General features: G+C 37.7%; 1 protein-coding gene across 4 annotated transcripts in view; it reads left to right on the forward strand.

Annotated features, from left to right (window-relative positions):
- LOC131438628 (uncharacterized) overlaps nucleotides 1-24,232 on the forward strand; it is a 289,451-nt gene extending 265,219 nt beyond the window's left edge. For all 4 annotated transcript variants that reach the window (XM_058608762.1, XM_058608763.1, XM_058608764.1 and 1 more), the window contains 3 exons: nucleotides 5,850-6,155; nucleotides 13,937-14,313; nucleotides 22,151-24,232. In XM_058608762.1, the coding sequence (XP_058464745.1) occupies nucleotides 5,850-6,155; nucleotides 13,937-14,313; nucleotides 22,151-23,276 (1,809 nt within the window). In that variant the 3' untranslated portion in view covers nucleotides 23,277-24,232. The remainder of the gene's footprint in view (nucleotides 1-5,849; nucleotides 6,156-13,936; nucleotides 14,314-22,150) is intronic.
- The last annotated feature ends 792 nt before the right edge of the window (nucleotides 24,233-25,024 follow it).

Genomic DNA, 25,024 nt, shown 5'->3' on the forward strand with positions numbered 1-25,024 from the left:
TGACTATATCTCGTTTGTCAGATTTGGGCACAGTTTAGCTATCTTGGACAAAGTAAACGAAGACTTGTTATTTCGATTGAATGAGAAATGATTTATTTTCTTAAGCGATCAGGCTTTTTTTCAGCCACTCTGAAGCAGTCATACTTGTGATGGTTCGAGTTGTCAGCATTTTTCTAACAACAAAATACTTAAAATTAGCAACACAATATCGTTTAAATTAAGAACTCGTGTCTTTAACGTTTTCCTTACCGTCGAGCCAATTAAAGCTAACTAAGCTACTTTGATACATAATAACTTGTACAGCCGGTTAAAGTTCAACTTTTATCTTGCTGATTGACCTTATTTCACAATCCACACAAGAGCTATGCCACTCATCCACTCACCCCCTTCTGCACATCCTACACATATCAGAGTAGCTAAGTGGTAGAACATTTACACGGTTAGGGGAAGGATTTAAGGTCGAGTCTCTCCTGTGGATGATACTTATTCGGATTTTTTTTGCATCTATCGCCCGGCAGCAACTTTTATTTGAAGGAAGAAGATGCTGGCTATATCGAGCTACACCCAACTTTTTTAATATACCGAGAATATCATAACATCACTATGATGTAATACTTCATGCCTGAAATGTACTTGAGGACTTATGTACCATATTATTCGCTCATTATTAAGGGAAAATCAAATTGGGGATCTAAATCCTACAATGCGTAGTAGATGCGCATGGTTTAGTTTAAGTGGACTAAATATGTCATTGGCAACAATTTTATATCCCATGGGTAATGGCTAGTTAGTGAAGACCTTTATATTTCGAATGGTGGGATCTGACTTTTCATTGGGTCATTTGCTACCTATCAATGCATTGACCGAATATTTAAATCCAATCGAGAAGAATAATAATAATAATAATAATAATAACCTTAATGTGAACCGAAACGTAGTACTTTATTTCGATAAAATTATTCAAAAACATTAACCTTTTTTACTGAATGCTATAACTTTCTTGTATCGTATGATGTATAATCATCATTGCTTCTTTGAAAACTGTATTATATTGTGAATTTTGGTCGCTCGCGGAATGTAGTCACCATCTAAACACATTTCCACGTGATAAAATTTCAATATTAGAACCCCTGTGGTTGTCTTAGAATTAGTAATCACAATTGAAGTCAAGTCAATTTTATTCAATTCAGAAACGTATTGATAATTTTCTCTTTGAATATTAAATTTTACTCAACATCATCTATCTGTTTAACATCTGCAACAAGTTTTGTAGTAAGCAAAAGCCGTAGCCATAAGAAGAGCTTCGGTGTAACAACACGCAATATTAACATAGTGATGGAAAATACGACGAATTCATGATGCCTATCGACTCAAAGATTGAAAGGTAGAGGGTATATGTTTTTATATTTAAGAAATTTCTACAGGAAGCTAGATTTCTGTGCATAACATTTGTTAAAAATTATATATTGTGTTCTTTTAAATTTAAAAACGGCTCATCACAAATCAAAGAATAAACGTGAAGAAAATGAAAAAAAATATGGGTGTTTTTCACAAAGCAAGTAACCAAATAACCTGTAGTTGTACGCATTCTCCGGTGGTTAACCAATCGTCACTCTATTACGTCCAAAACAACAAGAAAGGATATTGCATTTTGATGCAATATTCTGAAAGTATTACATAAGTAGTGTAATTTTTGCGTCAGCTTAGCGATTTAAATTGAATTGCTTTATACACTGTTGAGGCCGAAGGCAGAGCGTGCAAAAAATAAATGAGATTTTTTGTTGACTGTTTTTTGTTACTTCACCGTTTAGAATTAATACACAGTGTCCGATTGTTTTGTACAAAAGCCGTAATGATGTTGCTAGTCGGATCTCATACCAAATCAAATATTTTTTTCCAGAGCATGTTTGAAAGGAGACTGTAACGAAAAAAAAACTATCCCATCAAATATGTTCTATCATCGAACAATTAACGATATCTTCCATTCTAACCATTTATTATAAATATCACTGTTTCATTGCTAAGTATAACTTTTTGGTAAAGAGTTTACAATGTTCAATGAAAATGCGAGAACAAATTAAGCATAATTTATTGAATACGGCGAACGCCATTATCAGCTCGAAAACTTACCAATCCTCTTCTTTTACTGAAAACGTAAAGGAAATTCGCATTTCGAATTTGTAATTGTGTAATTTGTGTATAATTTCATTCAGTTGCAGGTTGTGAATAATAGCGAAGGAGTTTTACGAACAGTCTTTGTGGAAGTTATGAGGTTTCATCATAACATACGAACCCGATATCTCATAGAAGGAAATGCAGAATTTAGTGTGCCACATATATTTTCCGAGTGAACGATCGTGACGAAAATGTATCAATTATTGGGTGTAGTTTAAGGATTCTTGCTTGCAATATTGGGCTATACCGGAATGTAAAACCAGAAGTTAAGTTACGCATATATGGCGAAACGCTTACTTCATCACAGATGAACAATATGAATCTATTCTGCTACTAATGGCAGGAAAAAATGTAACACTGCAATACCATTTTGACAAAATTTTTTTATTCGGTTTAAATCAATATTAAATAAATAAACAAAATTCGGTGAAAAACAAGCAAAAAGCGCGTCTTCTTCCTATTCTCTCAAACTATACCAAAATGAGGCATTTGACACAGCAATTGAATACTTCATCTTTATGCTTAACAAATCTCACCCTAGCAAAATACAATACGAGAAAGTGACGGAATATCTTGAAACTAATTTTGAAAAGGCAAAACGTAGCCTATGTACAACAAACAGGCAAAATGTATTGAGTATAGAAGGAAACGTCAACGAAAAAGCGTAAAAATTCTATTTAATTATTAAAAACTAAATTTCGGAAATTGTTCCAGTTAATAGAAGAAGAAGTCATCCGCAATTGAAAAACCTAAAAAATAAAAAACAAAAAGCACATAAAATTTGCAATAAACTGAGGATAGCAATCAACTCGGCACACTAAGGATATAATATTTAAGTTAAAAGCGAATTCAAGCAGTACACAAAAAAAATACTCATTAATGTTAAATTAATCATTATTATTTTCTCGGTAGCCGACTGCCCAAACAAAACAAATGCAACCAATCAATCTTTTTTCTTTGTGATCGATAATTAAAGTTTAGTGAAAACAATAGAAAGGTGTTGGAGGTGTGCGAGAAATTTGTTAACCTTGAATAGAGCCAACAATAAGAACCAACGCGGTATGCTTAAATTATAATCAATCGTTTCTAATGTACTAGTCAGTTTTGAAAGCATCAGCTACCGAGGTTTGAATAGCTGAGATCCAGAGATGCCAGGTTCACCGATTGGTCTGTGCAGCACAGCTCTCCAGTATACTGCACTGATTTAAAAAATGACATAAGTGGAAAATCCTCAATTGTATGAGTATTATTTCACAAACGATGGCAAAAACAAGCGTAAATCTCATAAAACTGACCGATAAATTCTTCTAGTATTCAGAACTAGTTAGTTTGTGAGTATATAAACTTAATTTGGCAGTACTGGTTCCTCATTTTCTATTCCGGAAGCGCTGGAACTGGTGAAGAACAACTCTAAAAGTAGAACTCACTTCGATATCTCTGCGATGCTTGAACCGATTTTCACAAATCCTGATTTGAATTAAAGCTCATATTGTCTCAAAAGATACTGTGAAACATCATCCAGATCCGACTTCCGGCTCCGCAATTACAGGGCGATGAGTGTCGAAGCTTTCAAACCGCCATATAAATTGACGATACAAAGCCGGTACGTGCTGGCACGGGAGAAGAAAACATAACACGTCTTTACAAACGATTCACACAGCGTGCTTTGTTCAATTTCGTGCACGCCATAAACCAGCAGATTACACTTCGCACTTTGGACTGTTTTTTTTCCACTAGGAGGTTATATTCATTTATCGGCTATTCCGGTCCTCGAAATTAGATATCGAAAGCATTGTAAATAGTGGTCAAAAATTGCAAAAAGGATCTCAGACACTTTTCTTCAAGATATCCAAATCGATTTTCACAAACTTATAGATTTAAATAATAAGGTTTTACCATGGATTCGATTCGTAGATTTGGCTAAATTACGTTCGAACCAACTTTCCTGTTTCCATTCAATATTCAATTGTTTTTAGAACTCTACAGTAATATTTATGATGGTATGAGTAATATGAGAAAGGCAACATTACACCACTAGCTAGATTAAAACAGGTTTTTTTCTTTATCGTAATTGGAGAAGTGCTGGTCAGCCAGGCCTAGCTGCATCGACCGAATCCAAATAGTAATCGGAAATAGCAATGTATGGACTATACGGCGGATGGGGTTGGACTTCCCATTTGAGTAATTTAGAATATGTTTCACCGACTGTGCAGCATATGGACGATCATTGTTTTTTTTTTTTCAAAATTACTTTGTCGTGTCGGCTCAAACGCATCAATTGTCTTTGTTAGACCACTCCCGTAGTCCTTTCACTTGGTTGCAGTAGCTCATAATACACCACACCCACCAGGTCCTGAGCATAACCTTAAGGCCATGAATGTTCTGAACGGACGTCGATGGTGATGCATACCCGGGGTATCTATACGTTGTCCGACGGTTCGGATTATCGTAAGGGACCCTCTTTTCATCACAATTCGATGCAAAAACTTTTTCTTTTGTACCGTTGAGACATGTGAATAAACTGAGTTCGACTTCCTCTGGTTTCAATTCATACGGCACCCAATTACCTACCTTGTTCCACACTAACAACCATTTTCACATCATTAATAAACTTCATACAACTTAAAAAAAAATTGTGGTTTGCGAGTTTCGAATGGGCACACAAACTACATCCAGAGTTGAAATTTGTCAGTCATGTTGAATGACCTTGATAATCGTCAACTGTAATCTGTACTGTGAAAAGTTCAATTTTTATGCTGTCCGTTAATTATTTTAGTCACATCGTAATCAAGCAGTAACATGAGAAATGAAGATAACGTCAATTGCATCGGCGATCAATGAGCGTCCTGTCGAGTGAAATATCGAGAAAATCATAAGTTTGACATATCGGCTCTCAGACACTCAGTACATGGTGATTTGTAGAGCCTGGTTGGCAGCTGTCCAGTGACTTAAGCTATCCAATCTTTATCGTACAATGTTGCTAGTTGATAGATATCAGCTCTGACTACGACTATTCCGATATTATTTCATGAGAATCTTTCAAAAATGATAAATTTTGTTCAACACATTTTGGAAATTTAGCATCATAGTTTGTCATATAATAGTTCAGTACACTGAATATATTCTGAGTTGTATTTCTTATATTTATTTATTTAGCAAATTAACATTTATGGACTATTTCCGATCAGATTCAGTTCCGGCGCAGTTCCGTTTGAAACGTGTGAAAGAATATTACCATCTGTGCACGGAACAGTGCCGGCACTGCACCGGATCGGAAAGGTTTGGAGAGATCTTCATACGCGCAGAGTGATTCTCTTTTCCAACATTACCAAAGTAACATTAGAACAGAGGAAACCATCAAGGTCTTCGGAATATCGGTATGAATCCCACGCGATGAGAAAGTAAAGCCTAATCAAAATCAAATTGATTTGTCATGACATTGTGAGTGCGTGGCATTAGCAAACGAAACAACGATTTAACGTATGACGGTCTCGCGAATGCACTCCAATGGTAAATTATTGTCCCACGAAAACAAAACCCTTTTGTGGTGCAGTTCGTTTCGCTCTTGTCGCCGAAGCGGAATATATCAAAAGATCAGATGCAGCTGTTCCTCGACAGCTTCCACTGTGACTGCACGGAGTCTAATGGCGCTGTTCTTGTCTGTATCTTTCCAGGAATGTCAAAATCTCATCGAAGAGAATCGCCGCCTGGTGAATCTGGCCGCCAATAGCGGATATGCTATCAACGGTGTAATGAACGGTGGCAGCGGTACGGGAATCGGTCGGAGCAGTCTCGGTAGCGAACGGAGCAGTGCCAGCAGTGGCGGCAGCAGCAGCCTTACCACCCTAGGACTCGGGCTTGCCGGTGGAGGAGTAGGTGCAGCGAATGTCGGCACGGGAACTGCCGCAGGGATGTACTCGAATGTAGAAACTGTGATCCTGCAGACACAAGTGGAAACACTACAGTGGCAGCTCAAACAGGTGACGTATTCGATTTAATCGCTTACATAAATTGGCATTTGAATAGCTTTGCAATCGATGTCACCGGGGTTACAATAGCCCACCGGCGGCCATCCGCTAGTTTGCCTGTCTTCACGTGATACCCATCATTTAGTAAAATATATAGTATTCCATTAACTAGTGCCGCGGTATCTGTATGTTGTTGCAAGCAAAATTCACATCTATAAAGTCAACCCATTCATTATCTGTCAGCAGGGTTTCATTGAGATACCCAGCCGGCACTAGTTGCACTTTCGGCGGCGGTTTTCCGTCCTCTCCGTACACCCACAAAGCCACACATCATTAAACGTGATCCAAGCCACTGGCTGCCATGGCGCTCACTGGTACCTAGTTTCGATCCGTCGGTCGTAAGATACCAGTCCCAACCCATTGGCTAACCCTTAACATGAGACCGTTCCTCTCGACTGGTTCTACCGTCCATTATGGGCGACTTCAGTCTCGATAGTAGTACAAATCATCCACGTGGGACAATCGACCGGGTGATAGTGAATCACTTCCATCGGTAGGGGTAGAGGTTGTGATGGTTCAGCGAAAAGTTTGCGTTTCACAAATCGGCGACAAATTTATGACAGTCGAACCTTGCGGTCTAGTTTCGAGACTGATCGTTAGTGTCAAAATTACGTCTTACGGAACCAAGACATGTGTTCAGTTCTAATTACCAAGATTGATGTGACTAGGGCATTGGGAAAGAAGGTTAGCTCCGGCAAACATTCGAAGCGATTTTAAAACGATGAAACTGCTCACGGTTACCATACTTATGTTTTGAATTGCACGTTCGCGTGACGGGGGTTTCACAAAAATATTTGGTCACATTCGAAGGAGGAGACCGTTGGTTTGGTTGGTGATATTATTTATCATGTCAGATAGTGGATTCTATTTTCAGACGGCCTTGGACTAATAGGTGAATAAAGATATGCAAAAAATTACTTAAATGGATTAAAATTTACAGAACAATTTGCTGAGGTACTACTTCTTAGCAGCCTGACTTTCCATTTCATTTTTATTTCATAGCTATGGTTTTGCAAACGGTTTCAACTCAGCTGCATCTTACTTGAGGGAGTATTCCCGTTTTTTCGCGATAATCGTTCATTATTTCAAGATCTAAACTTTTCAAAAGTCTTGGATTTAAAAAAAATGTTGAAAATTGTTCTGGTTATGAGGGTTGGGCGAATCACATCTTCTCATTCTTGGCAGAATTGCGTCCGTTCGAGTCGTCTTAAATTGAGGTGTCATTTTACTCAGGAGAAAGGCAGTTACAAGACAAACTAAGTTTGGTGAAAAAAACTCATTTTTTTCTTTTTAAAATGATAACCAATTGCTTTGTATCATCATGATAGTAGTTCATCTTTTTTCCTGTAACCATGGTGAATAATTTATTGATATATCAATCATTAAGTTCTGTAGTTGTTAGTTGTAAAGAAATCATGTTTAAAGTTACAGTTTTCACTAGTATACTGAAAATTACTATCAGTCTACGTTTCCTGCATCATACAAAAATCCTTTCGATTTTTTGTAGAAGTCTTGTAAACCATCTGCTGCTTTTTTCGATTTTTTTTCAAACCGATAACCAAAAATACCCCCTTATTATCGTTCATTATTAAAAAAAATCATCTGTCATCCAGTTCATTTTTTTACTAAATAACACGCTTATGTTAGTGTTTGTTTGGTCTTTTGGCATAATGGTCATTTAGCATAATGCCATTTGGCATAATAATAATGGGATTTGTAATATTTTAATCTAATAAAAATTTTCGTATGGTTTCGATCGATTGATTTTGTGCAAGCAAAACTCGAACGAAATATGTGAAACAGCCTTAGGGGTTTTACTCAATCTTGGCAAAGCTTCAGAGTGGAAAGATTAATACTTTTGGAGCAGTGAATTTTTCAATCACGACCCGCACGCACGGAGCGTACCGCAGCGCAACTCGCTCGAATACGGGTTTAACTTGTCGACACATGTCGCGCCACTGACTTTGAAAGTTTATTGACAGCAACGTTTCAGTTTAGATCGTGATGTAAAAACGAATTCAAACATCAAAATTGTTGCTGCAATCCATTTAACTTTAAGATTCGTGTTAGCAAAAATCAAAAACATTCGTTGTGTCGGGTTTCTTCTCTTCTTGAGAAACTCGATTTTTTGCAAGCAAATGAAGGTTTTGCAATGACTGAGCGGAAACATATATTGGAGAAGCCAAATGAGTGAAAAACTAACAGAAAAGATGATTTATTGGAAAAAGATACGCTCAGAGACAGGACTCGAACTGGCGTTTTAGAGTGACTAATCAAGATTCAGAGTGGCGAAATGGTAGTGCGTATGCACGGAATGCATTAGAACGCAGGTTCGAGTCCTGTCTCTGAGCGTATTTTTTTCCAATAAATCATCTTTTCTGTTAGTTTCTCATTCATTTGGCTTCTCCAATATATGTTTCCTCTCAGTCATTGCAAAACTGAATTTAGTTATGGCGGCTTTACGTCAAACCAACTAAAAATTAATAAAACGTTAAAAGCAAATGAAGCTTTGTGTGCACCGTGTAAAATTGTTTGACTTTAATAATTTTTGTTATGCTGTTAGATATGAATAACACATGGATCAATAAGTCCCGAGACTAACAATGGAAACAACATTTTTTTGCAAATTTTTTTTTTATTCATCAACATAATCACCTTTTAGGGTGATACAATGGTTCCAACGTTTTTCCAATTTATCAATACCATGTTTATAAAAAAATTTATCTTTCGCTTCAAAATAAGCTTCAGTTTCAGCGATGACCTCCTCATTTGAGCCAAATCTTTTTCCCTGGAGCATTTTTTTAAGATCAGGCAAAGAGCCAGTAGTCACTGGGGGCTAAATCTGGCGAGTATGGGGGATGGGGAAGCAAATCAAAGCCCAATTCGTTCAATTTCGCCATTGTTTTCATCGACTTGTGGCAGGGTGCATTGTCTTGGTGAAAAAGGATTTTTTTTCTCTGCATGAACGGCTGTGTTTTTTGCGATCTCCTCCTTTAAACGCATCAGTAAGTCAATATAATAATCACTGTTGATCGATTTACCTTTTTCGAGGTAGTCAATGAGAATTACGCCATGCGTATCCCAAAAAACTGACGCCATGACTTTGCCAGCTGACTGCTGCGTTTTCGGACGGCTTTCGCCAGCTGTGCGCCACTCAGATGACTGCCGCTTCGACTCTGGAGTGTATTGATGTATCCATGTTTCGTCCATGGTCACGTAACGACGCAAGAAATCTTTTTTGTTGCGAGTAAATAGCGATAAACTGCTTTCTGAATCATCGACTCGTTGCTGTTTTTGTTCCATCGAAAGCAATCGCGGCACCCACTTGGAAAAAACCTTTTTCATGCTCAATTTTTCATGAAGGATAGTAAATACACTTCCATATGATATCTGTGTCATCTCAGCAATCTCACGGAGCTTCACTTTACGATCTTTCATTATATTTTTTGTCACTTCACTCACATTTTCCGGTTTAACGGCTTCCACAGATCTACCCGAGCGTTCCGCGTCATTTGTGTCGGTACGACCACGTTTAAACTCGGCGAACCACCGACAAATCGTTGCTTTTGATGGACAAGAGTCCGGATAACATTTTTCAATCCATTGTTTTGCTTGCACGGTGTTTTTACCCATTAAAAAACAATGTTTTATCAAAACACGAAACTCGGTTCTTTCCATTTTTTAAACAAACTACAAAACGACTTTACTCCAACCTCGATAACTCAGCTGTTTCTGGTCGGATCGACTTAAAATTTTGACCCGTTTCAAGCAAAGGTTAGTACTCTAGAAAGACGTGGTTACTGGTTTACTACGAGCGCCATCTCATCGATTTTTTTGAACCATGACAGCCATCATATTTGGCTACTCTTCAACTCCATAATTCACAGAGAAGGATGAAAGGTACGAATTAAAAAAAACCTGTTTCATCCACCTAGTACAGCTCATGTTTTCATAAATACTACCAAGGGATTCTTAAAAAAAACATTCATTTGAGTCTAGAAAAAGAACAAAAAAGTTTGTTTGGGCATAAACCGTCATGACCTTTTCATTTTATAAACAGTTTTTATCCAAGTTTATAAAAATTCTTCGCTTGTTTTTTTTTTCATTTTCGCTCTATATGATACTTTAAAACTTTTAATATATTTCTCTCTGTTGTTCAGGAGCTATCAAAATTCTAGAGCTTCAGAATTTGCCTACAGCAGATTTTAAATTTGCGATTCGAAGCAATCGAAATTATTAAATGACGATAACTTTCGCCTGCCTCCAGTAATATGTGGAACAATATTATACTCGCGAAGTTTGCAACACAATTCTATAAAGTTTAGTGAACAAATTTTCTGATCCGGCAATAATTGGGATAGTTGTTCACCAAGTAAAATTTGATTTCTTTCCGACTAGGAGCATCATTATTGCATGAAAAATGGGCAATTTCTGAGTATGATGAGGAATAAATATAGTGAAGAGTTATGTAGTTAAACTCGTATGTACTAAAAAAATTTGAGCAATATAAAAAATCTATAGATTCAAACAAGGATGGCTTTTATCGTATCAAATAATGTTCTTTGGCAACTCTTCAACGATTGAATCAGTGCCATAAAAGAGAGTTGGAAATCATCGCAACAAAAAAAATCCGGCATGGCTCATTTAACATAGAATCGACACCAGTGCGAGAGCGAATTTCTCTCGATGACATTTCTGAGAATCAAAGGTTAGCACGCTGCTGTGGGGATCTTCTCTGAAGCAACAAACGGTCGCTTATTCTCGTTTCGCGATCCGATTCTATACAGGCAGTTGATAATTGCGATAGAATCATTTTACTATTGCCCCTTATTCTAACTATGTGCATATAACCTATGTATAAGTTGTGTCTATGAAAATGTCTGTGAATGTTCCACACAAGGGTTTTGAAATATTGCAACCTAGTATGAGAATCATCAAGTTGAATCATCGACTCGATTTTCTGCGATAATTGTCAACTTGCGATTCTCTCTTGGGAAATTCCACACAGCAACGATCATTATCAGACTGTAATTTTTTTTAAGGGCCGTGAAATACTCAGAGTATGAAGTGGAGCGAAGGAATGTAGAAAAATTCTCTCGCGGTTCATGCATTGAGAGACTCAAGTTCTTGTAGCATCTTCTACCGGATTGAAAATGTTGTATACAATATAGATAGCAATATAGCAGCTTCTGTCAAATTTTCGGCAATCACCAACACTGGATTCAAATATTCTCTTTCACTCGGAATCTAATTCAAACAAAGTCGACCAAAAAAAAACCTGTTTTAATGCACCTAGGGGCGTAATGATGCTTTTCTCATATAACTCATGTTTTCAAAAATATTGCTAAGGGGTTCTTCAAAATACTTTTTTTTAACAAGAACATAAAAAATTTTGTACCTAAACTAGCATTACTTTTTAAATTTTCGACTTTGAGCCAAATTTAGAGGAGTTCTTCGATTTTTTGCATTGTCGCTCTAAACGACGATTTGAAATTTTGAACACACTTCAGCCTGTTGTTCTGGAACTGGAAGTCGATTCTGAACAAAAGCAATAAGAGTCCATGAGAATGAAAACCCTTTCTTAAGAGTCTAACTTTGAGAAAATCTACTCTGCCGTCTACTGAAAAAGAAGAGTGTTCCGTTTTTGAGTTCTTGGCCACTATTTACGGTGCTTCCTGAACCGAAAACTGGTAACCAGTATAGCTGAAAACGGTTCGTTTGGCCAGCAACTAACATTATCTATAAATTGAAATAATTATAGTTTTTTGCATCATCGCTCTGAATGAAGAGTCTTAATTTCATATACTTAACCCTGTATTTCCGGAACTGGAAGTCAGGTTTGGATAAAATATTACATTAACTTATGAGAACATGATACTTGGAATTTGAATCTGAGTTTGTGAAAATCGGTCCAACCGTTTCTAAGAAATTGGAATGATTTCCGGTTTAGAGTACACGATCGGTATACCCAAAATCAAAATTCGCTTGAAAATAAAATTTGTATATTCATCAATCTGTAATTCTAGAACCGGAAGTCGCATCCAGATGGGGATTGTAAGATTCCCAGATTTCACTTGAAAATTAGTCGAGTGCTCTCTGACAAGATCGAGTGCACATTTTAGCCCGTAACTCCGGAACTGAAAGTCGGATCCGGATAAAATTCAATAGCAGATTATGAGTCTACAGGGCATTTGGGTTTGAAGCTGAGTTGACGAAAATTGATCGAATCGAAAACCGAGTGCACTTTTTTTGCACATTTTACCCCGTTACTCCAGAGCCGGATGGTCGATCCGAACAAAATTCGATAGCAGGCTATGGCACCAAAAGACCTTTCATTTTGATCTAAGCTTGAGACAATCAAGTGAACATGTTTGTTACATTACATTTTGTGTACTTGACGAGTCGAATGGTATATGATAATAACGGTTCAAAAATCGATTTTCACAGTGTTTGCATAGCCTTTTCCATATGAGAAAGGTAAAAAAGCAGTGATATTTCATTTACTTAATCGAACAACGATTATACTCTTTTGAACGAATCGCGGTGTTAGAGATTTAGACAGGTTTAAGGTATTGAATTTGCTATCAACGAGCGAAACAACCTTAGATTAAAGGTCAATCGATTTTCAAGTGTTTATAGAAACCTAAGAATTTGTAGGGTAACGGTACCTCCATTTATCTCAGCTCTAGTATTCATTGCATATATGGAAACCGTTAGCAAGAGTGAGATCTGCTGTCTTTGTTCGATAGATTGACTTTAAGAGTAAGATGAAATTAGAAGCGTTTGCTTTGAGTTTTTGCATCGCTATAGTAGTAGTATTGAACAATTTTCGAACTATTTCTTCTGCTGTATTACTTCTTAGAGCCGAAGTAATAATATTGTACTCGATTTTATCACAATTAATTGATTAATCGGCATGGCGACTCTAGTATTTAGATGACTATTGGTATAATAGCCCTATTTATAAATTTACACAAAGCTCTTAACTGTCAAGAGTTGAAGGGGAAACACCCATTGTTGCAAATCGCAAAAGCTATGATTGTTGTTTTATTTTCAAGATTGTTAGTAGATCCTTAAATAAATGACTTGTTATTGAAGTTTTAATGAGAACCGGTTGGTATTTGTAAAAAGAACTGATTTAACTTCTTTAAATATGTGCGTTTCTTTAGAAATATTGTGTATTCATTAACCTTAAAATTTTTTTTATGTACAGTTTGAAATATTAAACAATTTTGCATTGTATGTACAGACAAAACCTGAGTAGAATAAATGCACCACAATTTTAAAATCCCAATTTCAACTGCATTTCGTGACCTAGTTATCAATCACTATTTTATTGGACTTACCGTTCGTCCCAAGAACACAAACCAAACCTAAATCCACAACTATCACCGATTTTCTGTTTGTTTGTTTGTTTGTTTACTCATCATATTATTTCGCTTCCGCGGCATCGATTCAAGCATAAATTTTTTACTCCCACATGATCACGGTCGGTCGGTCCCCCTTCGGTTTCTTGTCAACCTACAAATGCTCAACGGAGGAAAATAGTAAATCTTCACACTTTCGACTTTTACCCCTCTCTCCCTCCCGGTACTGTACAACCGAGAGACGCATTTTATGTTTGTTTTAGGAATATCGGTTGCCTACTTATTACCGACTGGCACTCGCTCCGGGTTGCCTTTCTGTGTCACAACATCGTAATATTTTGTTGAACTTTCATCTTCCCACAACAGGTTGATTCCAGCCGACAGATGTACCGTGCCGTGATGGAGGAAGTGGTCCGCTATCTGGACCGGTGCTACCGTGGGCTGGACGCACTACAGCCGAACATCATCGGGCGGTCGAAGAGCGTTCTTCAGGTGTCCAAGAATCACAGCCATCACGATTCCGACAGCAGCAGTGCCAGCAGTCCGAGAGCCCGCAGCAGCACCAATCTGATCGATGTGCAAAAAACCTACACCAAGAAACAGCAAGAATTACTCAGCAGCCATCAGCAGCAGCCGCAGCAGCAACTCCAGGGCAATTCGATTGTGGTCTCACCGCTGCTGGACGATGACTGCGTTCCGCCCTCACCCGCCGGTTCCTACAGCACTTTTCGAGATTTTACTTGGTGAGTATCAAATTTACTGCAATATTTCAAACTTCGAATTGTTTGTTTAAAAATTACTAGTTATGGTTGACAACTGGCAACATTCATTGTGGTTAAAACTTTGAAACACGCTAATCCTACCGGCTCGGGTAGTGTTCAACGTGTTCTAAAAAAAGCCAATTTGTTTTCCCGATAGAATACATTAAATTTGAAAGGTCCAACCTTAATCCGATCTCCCGGTTGTTTGAGTTGCTTTCGTAGGAATAAAATAAGCACATAGAAAACAGGCGATCATCTGAATACATCTTCAAATTTTATGTCAGACTTCCTGATCCCCCTGATTTTCTATTTTACCTTTTACCGAAAAATTCAAACAAAACGAGACAAAAACGGCTAAAACGAAAAACATTCCAATTGACACTAATCCGCCTTTATCACGCGACGACGTCGGCCAGGAATTCCTCTCGTCTGTCAGTCGGCAAGACGCACCAAGAACAGGTCACCAACTCAGATGCAGATGCAGTTTTTTGCGTCATTCCATCGCTGCTGCGTCTGCGTGTGTAATTAACACGTGCGACCAATAAATTAGCGGCCGATTTGTTTATGACGTTGACGTGTTCACCGCTGCTAGAAAGACGAGGGCTTGGGGCTCCGCCAAATGGTTTTCTACACCCACCAGACTGAAGAATGGGGGTTCACCAAACCGAGCCCCAGGGGCCGACACTCACCGTGAGTAGCGGGATTCCGAATGCAATGACAGCGTCATAAAAATGCGTTAAACGAAACGTCCCATTAGATGGACGCATAAATTATCGCTTTTGTTTTGGTCTCTGGTGGTGCGATTTGGCCCATAAATGGAAGACCCTGAATGGCAGCAATCAAATTAATTTGGCTTTTAAGATTTGTTTTGATTTGTTTTCCTTCGGATTCAGTTGCACATTTTGAAAAATTTTGCTCATTTAATGGCGCTTTATTGCCCCCATCTATGCGTGTGGGAAGCTCATTCAGAATGGAGCTTCTTTATGATCGATTATGTCAGTCGAATAAATTGGATCTGTTTGGGCTCACCTTCGTAACATAATTCGAAACCTGCAGATGAACTCCAGTGAATGCCATTTAACTCTGAAAGGTGATGGAGATACAATTAAAAAAATTGGATTGTACCGTTTAGGCACAGTGCCATGCGATGCCGTTTTGCGTTACAATAATTTACAAGACCATATTAATTTGACATGAGTGTGAATGACGGTTGCGATGTGACTTTTTTCTTCTTTATTCGCTCTCTATTCACGAATTTTGCGCCTGCTTGAGCAAGTGTTGGCAGCGCCTTTTCAAATTTCAATGAATCTTTCAGCACATATGATTTTTGTCACGAAAAGTCACTTGGCATGCTTTGTTTTTCCAAAATCGATCTAAACTGTCTTTTCAAGAGTACCAAACATGTAAATTCAAGCATGTCGTAATTTATTCGGTGATGACATAATATTACATCTACTAACATGTAGATATAAATTTTGCATCTGTATCGATGTAAGTTCTAGCTATGTTAACTGTGAAGTTAATGATATGACTTATCTTTACATACTTTGAATTATGAATGTAAATGAATCACGACGCTCCTTTTATGTGCATCTATAAATATGGAGATTTTTCTAAGTGTGTATGTTGAAAAATCTAAACTGAGTGAAAATAATTTCAATACACTACGGTCTTTTTTCGCGATTTTTATGCGGTTTTTACGCGCCTTTTTAACGCGGATTTCCGTGATTACGCTATTGCTACGCGGATTTCCGAAGTTATGCGGTGTTTTGACGCGAATTTTCGAAGCTATCCCATTTTTTGTTTTGTTTTAGAAGGGCATTAAACATCAAAACCGGTATAATCTGCAAAATTTTGTTAACTCAACTCTATGACACTTTTTCAATTAAAAAAAAAATTAGATTACACCAAATCTTGACGTTTAATGCATTTTTAAGACATTAGGCATAAAAAAATTTCATCAATCTGTTTTTTTCTACGTGGATTTCCGAAGCTACACACTTTAAAAAATCCCTGTGATTTTACCTCTAATTAGATGCACATAAATGCAACGTCGCAGTTCACGCAAATTCACGTGGAAGAACATTCAATATTGTGTCTAAAACTACATGACATGAAATTCGTTGAAATAAAAAAGAATGCTGATAGCAACCGCCGCGACTTGAACCGAGAATCATTGGATCGCAAGTACTTCTGTTAATCGACTGAGCCACAAAAGCATGCATCTGCTTGGCTGGTAAAATGTGCATTTAAATTCATAGTGTCGCACCTGCTAGCAGAATGCAAGTTACAGTCGAAACCAGTAAAATTCGAGCTAATCTAACATTAAGTCATTACAAATGAAATTTTCCGTCATTTGACAAATTAGGTCTTTATTAATGACATCGTATGAGGAATTAAGTGACCTGTATTATTCAATTTTTTTTGGTGTGTACGCAGTCTCAAATTCTCTAAGTCTTAAAGTCTCCCCGATTTTTTTTTTTGAGATTACACCATATCACAATGTTTCATGCATTTCTAAGACATTTAGCATAAGAAAAATTCCTTAAGTTTTGCGTTTGTTTTTACGCGAATTTCCGAAGTTACGCGGTTTTTACACGGATTTCCGAAGTTACGCGTTTTTTTAATTGTAAACTAAAATGCACTGAAGGTCATAATCATCCAAGCATCTAATAAGACAACCCCCCCTTACCCCCCGACTTTGGGATATAGAATTTTCTCCTGTCTCCGTAGAAAAGTAATAAAATTGCTGAAGAAGACGACTTTTGATCGGAGCTCCGGAGACTCTTAGTGTTATATATAATTCGATTCAGCTCGACGAGATAGAAAAATGTGTGTGTGCACCTTTCGAAGATTCATTCTATACGCTCAATGTTCTCGGAGATGGCTGTCCCAATTTCAACAAGCTTATAGGGGAAAGTGTTATAAAGCGTCCCTGTTGGCCATTTCTTTGATATACGAATTTTCTCATAACAATCACTCTATGGACATTATGCCCCACCTTCGATTCAACAGTATGCTTCGAGTTAAAATGTTGTTTTGAAGATTTATAACGGTTATTAAAACAAAATGTACCGTTGGGAGGATAAAAAATGTTGGTTTCCAATTGTAATTAATTGATTATGCTATTGATTTCTGATGCAAAAAATATCTTCTTTATCTGCTTTTCAAGGGGCATATTGCATCATTGTTGTGGGGCATACCACTGATTTGTTGTGAGGCATATTATACGGTTGCTGGGGCATTATGCCATATGTGTTTGTATCAATCAATTCTCATCACTTCTTCCGAAATCATTAAAAATTATGTTCCTCAGACGTATTGCAAAGAAATACATACATTCTCGAAGAAAATATATCAGTACATTTAGAAATATCTCAATGTTTTCTCAAGGGGGCCATATTATAACACTTTACCCTACTCATTTGAAAGCTACTATTGTGTTATGAATCTAGTTCGAAGATCAATTGGCTGTCACTTTCGGTTCCAGGAATATAAAAGCATAAGAGACGTAACCGACATCGTCCCGGGTTGGCGGTTCAATGCATAGGACGCTGGTCTTACAAGTCAGTTGTCGTATGTTCGAGCCCCGACCTGGAAGGATTCCTAGTGTCAGTAGGATCCATAGTACTAGGCATGCAATGATTCTGTACACTAAGAATCGGCTGCGAAGTCTGTTGAAATAGAAAGGCCAAATTCCACAGAAGGAATGTAATGCCAAGACTTTGCTTTGCTTTGACGTAACCGACAAAATGCATTTATTTCCTCCGTTCAATTTTCTCCTAGATGGCTTACCTTATTATAATAAACTTATGCTCGTTTGAAAGCTACTATTGGATTGTGAATCTAGTTCGAAGATGAATTGGCTTTCACTTCCGGTTCATTAGGTATACTATAGATATATGTGACGTAACCGACAAACTGCGTTTTTTCATATCCTCACTTTTTTCAGAAAGTAACCAATCATCAAGTTTAAATGTATTATTGCTAATACTGTTGATTTCAAGAATGTTGTCGAATATGTCGACGTAAGCGTTAAGTTACACTATTTTGAACTAACCGAAACTATCCGAATGAATTCGTGTCAGAAATTATCCTTTCGAAACTAAGAAATGTTTAATGAGACTGTTTGAATGACAATAGAAAGGAATTATCACACTACTAGAGGGATTAAGGAAAGGTTTGTTTGACGCCAAATGTTTAAAAAATGCTTAAAACGGCGATATCTGTGTTATCTCGAAAAACACATATTTTTCGTCAAATTTGGGACTTTTGGCAATTTTGAGATTTACGAAATAGAAATTTTGTTTTGATGCCACATGTTTTAGAAATGCATGAGACGTCGAGATCTGGTATTATCTCGAATTAAGTTGATTGCACAAGAAAATATATACCTTATGATAAAAAAAGAACCGGAATTTTCATTTTAAAATTCCTGCGCTTGTCCAATCGGTAAACTTTTATTCTCTTAACGTTGGCAACACTTTTATACACATTCTGTCAAATTTTGACGCATATCGTACGATTAGTTTTTGTTTGGAGTCTATACAAAGAAGTTGAAAAATTTTCGTGTGGCGATTTTTATAATGGATGAAAATTTAGAACAACGGCTCCACAACTTCATAGATCCACACCTCATCACCAGTTATGATGCATTCGTTGAATGTGGGGTCACTATCTGCGTTGGAAATCATCTCTTTGGCCACATCAACACGACACTGTTTTTGAATGAAATTCAACTTTTTTGGCACCAGCCGAGAAGCGACGCGTTTCAAACCCAAAACATCAGTTAAAATGTGTTCGGCTGATCCATAAGAGATGCCCAACAACACAGCAATCTCTCTAATCGGTACAGAACGATTTTGCAACACGATTTACTTCGCCGATTCAATGTTTTCTTCAGTAACAGATGTTGTTGGGCGGCCAGGGAACTCATCATGATCCAAGCTTGTACGACCACATTTTAAGCGTTTATACCACTCGTATGCCTGTGTTTTTCCTAGACACGATTCACCAAAGGCCTTTCCTAACATTTTCAACGTTTCGAAACACTTAAATCCATTTGCAACACAAAATTTGATGCACGCACGTTGTTCTAAACTTTCATCCATTATAAAAATCGCCACACGAAAATTTTTCAACTTCTTTGTATAGACGCCAAACAAAAACTAATCGTACGATATGCGTCAAAATTTGACAAAATGTGTATAAAAGTGTTGCCAACGTTGAGAGAATAAAAGTTTACCGATTGGACAAGCGCGGGAATTTTAAAACGAAAATTCATGTTCTTTTTTGATCATAAGGTATAGAAAAATATTGTTTCAAGTAAACACTAGATCTCGACGTTTCATGCATTTCTAAACCGAAACAAGAAAACCCTATAACCCTATAAAAAACTGCAAAACGAAAATTCGCATAACTTTGACAATTCGCATAAAAAATACGGAATGGATAGCCTCATTTGGACGAACAGAGTGTTATGCACCATCGCTGTTTGCCAGACCACGTTTAAATTCAGCATACCAGTCAATGATTAGTTTGTTTGAAGTAAAACCCTAACAACGAAAGCTAATCAAGCCGTTTCTACGCTTGCACAGTAAATTTTGTTCATTGAAAATAGTGTTTTATCAATACACGAAATTATTTTTCCTCCATTGTTTTTAATTTTTCAACGCTGGGTTATTGAAGGCAAAATAACTAATGAACCTGATGTCATGACATTTTGACAGATGACATCTCAAGGATTTCTCTATTAGGTTTTTCAAGATGACATCACAAATGAACTCGTAATGAATAATGTTCATGATTTGCTTACACCGGTGATTTGTTTACATTTCTAATAACACATATTCAAATTAGAATGAACACGTAGACAAACCATCGGTAGCTGTCAAATGATGTTCATTCTATGAATTTTGTGAGGTTATGTCATGTTCGTGCAAAACCTAATTAGATTTTTTATCGTGAGGTCACAAATGAACAAGCATACATCCTTGACAGTTTAGCGGTACTGTTTAAACAAAAATCGAAGAGTACATCTTGAACAATCATCTTTACATTTTGCAATTAGTTACTTTTTTTAATAAATCTCAAAAACAAACCGTATCCAATCGTGAACAAAACTCTATTTAGATTAATTAATTGTTAAAAAAATTTCTCTGTTTTCAAACAGTACTGCTGAACTGTCAAAATGTGTTCATTCGGTAGAGGTTAGCAGTGACGGTAAAAATCCTAGTTAGGTTTTACACGATGACGATACAAATGAACTGCCGATGAATCAAGTTCATCTTTGACAGCTGCCGTGTGTTTGTTTTGATTTGCGACTGCAAATTAAAAATTATAAAATGACGAAAAAGTGCCTGTTAAAAACGTGTTTCACAGGGAAAAAACTAAAAAGATTGCCTGTATATGTTTCCAGCATCAAGGAGCGATAATAGTATAAATCTGTTTAGTGTGAGGCGACTTGCAATTTTTAAATTCAAATGATGAACCCCTGATGAGCTTTTAAACTGTAAGCAAATACACGGCGACTGTCAAAAAAAGTTTATTCTGTTCATTTTTGTCAGAATAGAACCGCATCGTATGCCAGTTTTAAATTTGGCAGAAGTATTGTTCGAATAAATGAAACTAAAACGAATTACTGGGGATACGTTTGTTTTAGTTCCAGTTCTATTATAGATCTTCCATATAAAACTTTTAACTGCTGCAAACAAAAAAAAAGACCGCGACTATTTTAAAAGTTTGTGAATTTTGACGAATGTCTGCGAAAACCATGATTTCCAATAGTCTGCGAAAAAGTCTACAACCAAAACACGTCATGTACGTATACTTGTCAATTAAAAATTTCAACATGAAACGTTTCTGTTCTGTTGTCTCGTTGAAGAGAATTATTATTTTGCAAGGGTGAAGACCCTTCGCCCACTGACTGCATTCCAAAACTATAATATTACTGCTTTCTTCACGTTTCGCCTTCGACTCATCAGTGCTTAAAGCAGTTCAAATTGAACTGCCATCTCTTCCTCACAGTTCAATTTGAACCGCTAAGCAGACGCAAAGTTTACAATATTGCTGCAATATTACAATTTTGTGTCCTGAGAGTTTTCCGTGTAGGATAGGGAAATCTTTCCCATCAATTATTAGGAGAGAAAACACATTTTTTCGTCTTCGGGTCTGAGTTTTTGTGACTTTAGATGTAGTTTACGTATAACAGTAAAAACAATGCTTCCAACTTCATTGTTTTTAGAATGGTTTAGTTCGTTTTAAGCGAAGTTGTGCTGACGGCTACGCAAGAAAGTTCTGTATAATGTCAACATTAAACACTATTCCATTATAATGTTCAGATTTGCGTTCAAAAATGTACTCTCTGAAGGAATTATTCGAACACATGCAACTTCGTACCGCGTTAAACGTAGAATGGCACCACCAACAGCAGGTTCAACTGTGTAGATATAAATACTCACCGATGATGATGATGATGCTGACGATGACGATGACGATGATGATATGCAGACCAAAACAAAAATATCGGTGTCATCTTGGCGTCGCTATCCGGCCGGCGACCGAGAAGCGCACCATCCAGCCGAGAATTACCACGCAAATTCCAGCCGAAATGAAGCGAATCGAGAGAAATCAGAAACTCTTTTAATCCATGCTGCTTGATATACATAGAAATTTACTGCACGTGACATAAGATCAAATCGTGGTGCCGCCATGCTCAATTTTGCGCCTTATTTCAGCGGAAACTTTGCAGTTCTCTGCATCTTACGGTTCCTTTGCTGGTCTGATAGTTTTCTTTTTCTTTTCTTTTCTTTCGTTCCAGGCGTCGTTCGCCAAAACGCATCCAGACTCTGTCAATTTCCAATGGCGAAGTTGACCCGGAGAAGCTGGCCCAGGAAGCGTTCCGTCTGTTGCGAACGGTACAGAACCTACTCAACACCCAGGAACCAACGTTATCACAATCATCAACCGGACTCGATAGCATGCTGCTGGCATCGGCAGCCGGATCTACTACTGGTAGTACCACGACATTAACCGGAGCTGGCGGAGGGTTGGCAAGTTCCAGTGCTTCCACTGTTCACCACCATCACCATCATCATCACGTACCGGCGGCGGTTGACGGTCTGTACGGAGGAGTGGTGAATACGCGGAGTAATGTTGGATTCAGTCGCAAGTTGAACATGAGAGGAAGTCGGTTATCATTGAGAAGCAGTACAGATGATTCGGTGCACTCAACGTCCTCATCGAACAAAGCGGAAACGGATGAGGATAATACGGATAGACCGTCTCCTCCGTTGAGCCATCATTTGCATCATCATCATCCGCTGGTGCATCAACATCAGAACAGCGGAAGTAGCAGTAGTAGTTGCAGCAGTAGTAATAGCGGCCATTTGATAAATCACCGTCACAGTGCAAACATCGATCGAATCAAAGAGATGATGATCACCAACTCGGCAGAGGATGAAAGTGGATTCAGTTCGATGAACTCGTTTCAAGAGATCGGACTGCCTCTCATCAACTCTACGATGATGTCTTCTTCTACGGCCTCATCGACAACGGGCGTTGGTTCGGCCGATTCCAATTCATCTGCTGCTTCCTCGACCGGTTCGGTATCCATCGTGTCCGACGATTCATCCGATATGAAGGATAATACCGTGATACCGACTAGTAACGTGACGACAATCGCCATAAATCCTATGCCCAATGGACAATCCGCTAGCACTAACAGTAGCAGTAAGCTACTCTCCGACAAGCTAGGAATCCCATCGCCTTCCAAAGCACCGGAGATCCCGTCTCGAGTGACCCAATCTTCGGCATACGAACACCACAGCCATTTCATCAATCATCGCCGCTGGGATTCGGCTCCGGTAGTTCCACCAAAACTCCAGATCCACCAGCACAACGGAGACTCCGACAGTGGTGTTTCATCGCGCGTACTGTGGGTATAGCAAAGATAGAACAGCGAGCCGAAGGGACGTCTCGGTTGCAATTCCCTCCTCGCGTATGCATTGTTTCGTTCAGTTTGTTCTAGGCTTAGACTGAGCGACAGCAAGAAATATTCTAACAGGTGAACGATTGAAGCGGATATCAACGGAAGCAGCAGTATTGGATGTTTATCGTTTTTCTTCCTAGTAACCGTTTTTAAAGGATAAACCGTCTATACATAGTACATCAGTTATTGTTAGCATGCTTTAACAGAAGAATGAGTGAACATAAATATTGCATTTATTTATGAACTGTCAACAACCTACTAACGGTAGCCTGTCTATTATACCTTTGGTTGAATATTACTGTACATTTTTTTAATCAAAACAACTAGAAGAGATCGATTGTACTCGGATCTTACATGAACCATATTTTATTACCAAAGTTAGAAAAAGATAACTGTAATAACATGGATAACATAGCTTTAGTTCAGACAGAAACCCCGCTTCGAAGAGTAACGCTTCATGCGACCGACGAAAAAGAAATCGTTCGTTCTGTGAGTAACGGTTGGATAAAACGTTTCCACAAGCGATTTTGAAGCAAACATCTAATTGTAGGAGTAATCGACTAAAACTAACGAGCATTTATACTAGCCGTGTACTTAATACTTTATTATTACTAGACATTTTTAGTGTAAAACTACTACCAGCGTAAGAAAAAACACCAACAGATTATGCTAATCTCTTACATTTAGACGAGCCTTTCTCCGAATACTATGAATAATTTTTAACGTGTATGTGATAATTTCATTTGACAAATATGAACTTCGACCTTTCTGATCTATCGTCAATATAAAATAAAACGGAAACAGCTCGCATTGAATGCCACATGAAATCTTAAGTTTCTATTAAAAACCGAACTGTACAAATCTAAAATCGATCCATACACGAACAAATCAAAATAAATCATTTAAACGAAATAGCAAACTTAACTAAATAACCACCAGCCTACTAATCCACGATAGCTACTATGGGAAAAAAATCGTAATCCTTCTAGATTTTAGTATTTAAACTGTATCTATATTCGTTCGAATTCATGTATCGTGTATCGTTGCTACAACTGCCAACCAAGTTGTTAAAGTTGAATGTTGCTGACAGGCAGGCAGAACAATTTTGTATTCCGAATAGCAATAGTATACAAACAGCACCAACGAACAGGTTCAGCTAGCTCTGTTTACTATTCACTCAGAAACAGTTATAAATTTGATTAAAAAATACATACCCGAGATCATTCGAAGTCACTGGTGAGCGGAAATTGAAAGGAAAAGAACCCCCAGTGAAACAGTGAAAATCCTCGCTCCCAAAGGGTGGGTTGAAATGCATTCTACTTTTTTATCATCACCCCGATTCTGCAATCCGACGGATTTGTGATACGAACGATTCTACACTTTCGTTCGAGTTCGAATTTTGCATTTATTATTCCGTTCGACTTGTATGATTCGATCGACTCTCGTTCGGGAACATTTGAAATTTCGAACACTGATCATCAAAGCTGTCAACATTACTTACAAGTTCTTTTTCTTTTTATATTATTCATTTCATATTTCATATTTCATATTTTGAATCGATCGACGTACATAATAGGGGTGCATATCTTCCAAGAAGACACCACGCCATCATCTGCCAATTGTCTTAGTGTGCATAAGGTTACTAGAGAGCTGTCAATGTCGGGTGACTGGCGGACTGAGGCATGAGCCTTACTGGAAAAAATA

This window comes from Malaya genurostris, chromosome 3 (assembly GCF_030247185.1).
Source record: "Malaya genurostris strain Urasoe2022 chromosome 3, Malgen_1.1, whole genome shotgun sequence".
NCBI classification, from domain to species: domain Eukaryota; kingdom Metazoa; phylum Arthropoda; class Insecta; order Diptera; family Culicidae; genus Malaya; species Malaya genurostris.